Source organism: Arachis hypogaea, chromosome 14, assembly GCF_003086295.3.
Source record: "Arachis hypogaea cultivar Tifrunner chromosome 14, arahy.Tifrunner.gnm2.J5K5, whole genome shotgun sequence".
Taxonomy (NCBI): domain Eukaryota; kingdom Viridiplantae; phylum Streptophyta; class Magnoliopsida; order Fabales; family Fabaceae; genus Arachis; species Arachis hypogaea.
Genome location: NC_092049.1, coordinates 39,840,545 through 39,847,152, shown reverse-complemented (window position 1 = coordinate 39,847,152; position 6,608 = coordinate 39,840,545). Strand labels below are relative to the sequence as shown.

At 26.5% G+C, this 6,608-nt stretch overlaps 1 protein-coding gene across 1 annotated transcript; it reads right to left on the bottom strand.

Annotated features, from left to right (window-relative positions):
* Positions 1–594: 594 nt before the first annotated feature.
* Positions 595–2,212, bottom strand: LOC112742008 (serine carboxypeptidase-like 50). The gene has a single exon (XM_025791220.3). The coding sequence runs from the start codon at positions 2,143–2,145 to the stop codon at positions 793–795; it is 1,353 nt and encodes a 450-aa protein (XP_025647005.1). The 5' UTR covers positions 2,146–2,212; the 3' UTR covers positions 595–792.
* Between the last annotated feature and the right edge of the window lie 4,396 nt (positions 2,213–6,608).

Here is a 6,608-nt window from a genome sequence, read left to right as displayed (position 1 = left end):
AAATAATTGTTGACTATATATTTGTATTAAATATTTTTGAAGTTTTACGCGGACAAAAATCACTACAAAATTATAAGAGAAAAAATCTTAAATGGTTTTTGATAATTGTCTCAAAAGATAACAAAATTTTTAATAAAAAAATATCTTTTTCGATTTTTAATTTTTATTTTGATAAGGCTGATTAACTTCTTTGTCAATAATTTTTTTTGTATAAAGAGAATAAGCCTACATGATATATTAAACTGTTGATTTGTTCATTAAAAATCAATTAAAATTAACAAATTTTTTTATTGAGAGTTTTATTATCTTTTAAAAATAATTATCAAGATCGTTTAGTTTTCATTTTTATTTTTTGTTATATTTTTTAAATATATTAGCTAAATTTATTGTATAAAATTAAAAAATATTAATAATTTTTAAATTATTTTTATTTATAAAAATTAAATGAAAGATATATTAGTGATTAACATATCACATAAATATATTTAAAAAAATCATTAATAAAAAAATTAGTCAAAATTAAATATCAAAAGTTGAATTAGGTATTTTCTAAATTAATGGTCAATACAAAAGAAAAAAAAAATTACAAATATATAAGATGGAATACGGAGTCAACCTTATTAGATAGGATATTAGGATTCGATAAAACTTCAATTAGGGAAACATATATAGAATAAAATGACAAATTAGTCCTTTGCCATTTTATTGAAAGGAAGAAATCACAAGTCATAATCACATTATTTCCCCAAGGAATACTACAGTATAGTACTCATTTATTAGTCACTTTCACTTTCACAAGTAAGCAAAAGAAGGTGAATTTCCAAATATACCCTTTTGCAAGACCCATTCTTCAATCATTGCTTGAGCATTGAGGGGCTGGTCAGCAGGGACAAAATGGCCACCACCCAAGACAACAACATTGGTGAGTGACTTCCATTGTTGGACATAGCCAGCAAGCTCTCCATTCACCTTCCATATCTTCCTCTCTGCATTCACATACTCCACAATCCCTTCCCAGTTCATAGTCTTCACCCATGCCGCAACTTGCACAGGACCATCAATCAAATCAAGTTGACCTTGATACAACAACACCCTAATAGTGTTGCTTCTCAACAACTCCTCCACCATGAACTTCACACTCTTCATCAAATCAGCATACAATGAAGCTTTAACATCACCGTCATGTAACTCCCACATTATCGATTCGTTCACTCCCAGTGTCTTCTTCACCTCAGCCAAGTTCAAGAACTGAGTAATCCAATCTTCATAGCGGTACGGATGATCTTTCCTTGAGTAATCATACAAAGTAGCCAACCCTGCCATTTCTTGAAGCTTCGTGAAGGTTTTGGTTTGTGCATCCGTTGCTTCACTCCAATTCCGTATCTGTACCAAATTAACGGCTTCAATCTGAATCTTCTCCAACTCGTTCTTCTGCCTCTCATTGATCAAACCAACATGATAAGCAGTGTTAGCATGAGTCAGAATTTGAGTCGTTGGATCTGTTGCTCCATCACCAATAGCAACACCAGCCAAATTCACTTTCTCAGAGTCAGTCAACCTTGCATTCTCCTTCAATATATGGTACCCTATTGAAGCAATATACTTGCCACCATAGCTTTCTCCCGTAATGTAAATGGGCCGATGTTTGAAAACAGGGTGAAGCTGAAGAAACGTTGTTATAGCAGAAAAGAGGTGTTTGGCAACACCATTTTGATCCGTCGGGATCTCGGTTAATGATGATGCCACACTAAAACCAGTACCAATGGGGTTATCGAGAAAAAGAAGGCCAAAGAGCCTGTTCCATGCACCGGAGTTGGGTCGGAAAGTGAGGGACTTGTCGGAGAAAGTCCATGGTCCAACCTCATAGAGGTTGCCTAACATGGAGGAGCAGCCAGGGCCACCCTGGAGCCAAATGAGAAGTGGGGTTTCGGAGAGAGGTAAGGTTGAGTTCTGAGCTTCGTAGAATGCATAGAAGATTGCAGAAGAAGAAGTGGTAGTTACAGGAAGGTAACCAGATTTGGTGGGGTGAGCTTCTTTGGGGAATGGATTGTTTGAGTTTGAAGAAGCTAAGACATTAGTTTGAATGGTGAAGAAGAAGCCTAAGGAAATAACAATGGAGATAAGGAAGAAGAAGGAGGACCCCATATATGCTTTATGGCTTATTATGGCTCTATTGCAGAATAACTAGTTTACATATATAGATCAACAAGAACTAAAAGACCATAATAAAACTGAATCTTTTAAGTATATATTAAAATTAGTCATTAAAAATAATATTTAAAATAAAATTATATTTAAAATAAATTAAATTATATAAATATTTATATATAAATATATAATAATTAATTTTATAACGTAAATAATATTTTTAAATAAAACTAGTTAATTAATTTTTTTTATTTTGTACCTTTTAAAACTAATATTTTAATTGGATAAACCATAAAAAAATAATTCGAATAATTTTAATGTTGTTAAAAATATTTTTAAATAATTTAAAAATATGTTAAAATTAACTAATTTTGGTCAAAATTTTATTCTTTCATATAAAAAAATAAGGTGATTCATTTGCTAATATAAAAATTTTACTTGTCATATAAAAAAAATTATTTATCACATTAATTTTTTTATTAATATTAAATGTCTTCATTTATGAATATATATTTTTATTATATTTTTAATTAAAAATTTTTTATTAATAATAAAATTTAAAAATATTTTTATCAACTACAAAATAATTCAGATACATTTTCGATCATTTATCCTCTTAATTTGATTCCTTTGTACGTCGTACGTGCTGCTGCTGGCCTGCTGCTGCATTGCGGGTCCGGTTTTATTGCGACCACTAAAATAATTTAAATGATACTTTGGAGTTTTTTTTTTTTTTTTTTTTGGGTGACTTTGGAATTCATATACTATACTACGGTCCAGAAGTATTTAGTTGAAGAAAAATCTTTTCATGTATTTATAAAACAATAATATTATGTCTACTTCTAAATTTGTGGTTATTTTTATACATTAAACTATATCAAATTTAGAATAAAATGAGATGGATAAAAAAATACAACTAACTAAGTGTATATTAAAATTAGTTATCAAACTATATATATATATATATACCAAAAATAAGAAGATTTGAACCCATAATTTTTTAGATGAATATAAAAAGATTGTACCATTTTAAACTTTAACTTGTTGGCAAAACTAAATATATTATTAGTATAAAATATATAATAAAATATATATTAAGAACCAGTTAAATTATATGTACTATATAAATATATAGTAATTAATTTTGATAATTAATTTTAATATATAAATAATATTTTTGATAGTTAAGTTTATAGATTAATTGTTAGAGTATGTAACAAGACAAGTAGTGGTTTTGTGTTCGGTGAAAGTATTGTATTAAACAAACAAAAAATATATTAATCTCTTGTTCCACCAACTTTTAAAATCTCCTCTGTATGAATATACTAGTAAGATTCGTCTTCCAAATTCACTCTCACCTGGTCCTCACACCTTCATTTCGCACTTTCGACAAAATTGTACCAATCGCCATGGCCCATTATTATATACGGGTTAGGTAAGATTTGTGGTTATGAGAGCAAGCATTTAGACACGTTTATTTTATTTTTTCCAAAAACAGTTTAAGTCTACGAGGGTCCAAGAGACACGGATTTTTGTTATTTAAATTAAATAATTATATAATTTATTGATATACATAAACTATAGAATAATTATTTAAATAAATAACATACTACATTTCAGATACTATGAGCCCAATGCAAATATCGATATATTTCAGGTGTTGAGATTTCGCGCTATGATGCATGAAGAATCTAACGTATTTAGAGTATACCCGATATACGATGTAGGCCGAAAAACGGGTATAAACATCCTAGATGCGTTCAAAACCTGATTTAGATCATAGCACCTCGAAATAGGATCAAAACAGAAATTAGAGTCATAAATCCCAAAATACATGCGAATACAATTTCAGGTAAATTTTAAAATATACAAAATTCAAAAATAAATTTAAATTGATATTTTTGAATAAAAATTAATTAAATTGATAAATAAAAATAAATAAAAAATTTTATACCTACGAATTTGATAAATCCCAAAATAAAAAATATTTATAGATGATTTAGATCGATTTACAAAGTAAAAATCGTTATAATTTATTACTGTTTAGATCGAATTAAATTGATTTATTCGTAATATTTTTCTATTACTACTTATGAATTATTTCAATCCTAGAACCTTTTATTTTGTCTGATTGACTGGCTGACGTTCTCAACGTAAATTAAAAATTTACACGTTGAAAATAGTAGATAATTAGAATTAAAAGTTGTTATTAAAAGTGGTTATTGATTTGGAGTAGAATTGGATTAACGCTGAATCAATTCAAATTTTAACTGTCTACTAATTTTATTATTTTTTTAAAATAGTATAATTTATTACGATATAAATAATATTTTTTAATTTTTATTTATCAATTTAATTAATTTTTATTCAAAAATATCAATTTAAAATTATTTTAAAATTTTGTCTGATTTAAAATTTACCTAAAATTTTATCCACGTGTATTTTGAATACTGTAATCTTAATTCTTATTTTGACGGTATTTCGGGTGTTGTGACTCAAATCAACTTTTGAATGTATCTTTCGTGCTTAGTACTTATTTTTTGGTCTACAACATATCCAGAGTGTATTTTACTAATTTTAGATACGTTAAATTCTTCATATGTCGTAATCCGAAATCTCAGTACCTAGAATACGCCTATATTTATATTGGGCTCACAGTAGCTAAAATGTGATGTGTTATTTATTTAAATAATTATTCTACAGTTTATATATATCAGTAAATTATATAATTATTTAATTTAAATAAAAAAACCTCCAACACACACAACTCGAAATTCAGAAAAAGAAAAAGAGATTCAAGTATTTAACCGTTAAAGTAAAATAAAATAACAGACAGTACAAGTTGATCCCAAAAAAAAAAAAAAAGATTTTGCAACAGGAGTCCTTGCTTTAGTTTTCCGTTTATAAGTCGTGACTAATTTTTTTGTCGCAGTCATTTAATTGTTATGATGCACAAATATTAATACGAATACATGATATGATATAACAGAAAACATTCAGATACATAAATTTAAAGTTTTTATAAAATATAGAGACACAACATATAATAAAATATAATGTATTTTATAGATAAATAAAAATAATATTTTAATATTTTATTAATATTAAAATATAAATTAAATTTTAATTATTTTTAATTATATAAAATATTTAAGATATTTTTATTTTAATAATTAATAATATATATATTTTTTTTAGCTCATTTCAAAAATACATAGTAAAAATAAGGTTAAACACGGTATCAAAATCATTAAAAGTTGGCACATTCATAACACAAACCCACCGTAATGATTCCCTAACTACTGTGGCCATCCTATCAACTCCAGACCTCACCATGTTCCTTTTTTTCCTTAATTATTGTCCATTGTTGAATAAGTCCTTTTATTTGCCGTCAGCAGCGTTTAGTTCTTTATTTTCATAAATTTTTAGAAAATTTGCTGTTTATTTTCTGTTGAGACAATAACAAATAGATTTTTGACCTTTTGATTCGTGAATATTTATATCCTTAAAAATTTAAAAATGTATTTAAGTCTTTGACTTTCTCAAAATTTAGACATATCAATTCCTAAATCTAATTTGTCTCATTTTAAAAATTTTCTCAATTTTTTACATGTGCATCCGTATATTGGCTAGGCCAGTATAAAAAAGTCATGTTTAATTTTTTCGTTAATTATTCTGCCAGACCTAAGTGAACAGAGGGATCGATGTGTCCAGATTTTTAGAAGGTCAGAGATTTAAATATATTTTTAAATCGTTAGAGATTTAAATGTCTATGGAATAAAAGGTCAAGAACCTATTTGTCCTTTTCTCTTTTCTGTTTATTCTTAGAAAATAAGTGCTTTTAATTGCTGTTTATTTTTTACATAGTTATGCAACTACTAATTGTCCCAAAAAAAAGTTATTGTTTAGCCAATTGATAAAAAATATATACAGTAAAAAATATGTATAATTTTCAAATAGAAATGTTTAGTAACAAAAAAGAATTAAGCAAAAATAGTCGGAATTTGTATTATTTAATATTTATTAATTGTTATAATAATTAATGAATGCTAAAATACGACAAGTTTTGGTTTTTTTTTGGTCTTCCTAATACTATCGATTTTCAAATTTTCATGTGAACAATGAATCGATCTAAAGATAGGCTTATTGTTTGATAGAATTTTCTTGATAATATTTGGTAAACTGCACTAAATAAATTTATGTGTACGTAATTTATGCGGGCATATATAAATCGGCCTAAAAAAAATTTTGTACTTAATCAAATTACATGCGAATTTCTGATAATAAATATGTGATAATTATTTGATTTTATGTGAAAATTATGTTTGTACAAAGATAGATTTATTATTTGACAGAATTTATTATCAATGTTTGATTATTGTATCAAAAATACCGTTTACAAATTAATATTTTTGTACAAAAACTCAATATTAATGTTGTGTTAAGTATTTATGATGGAC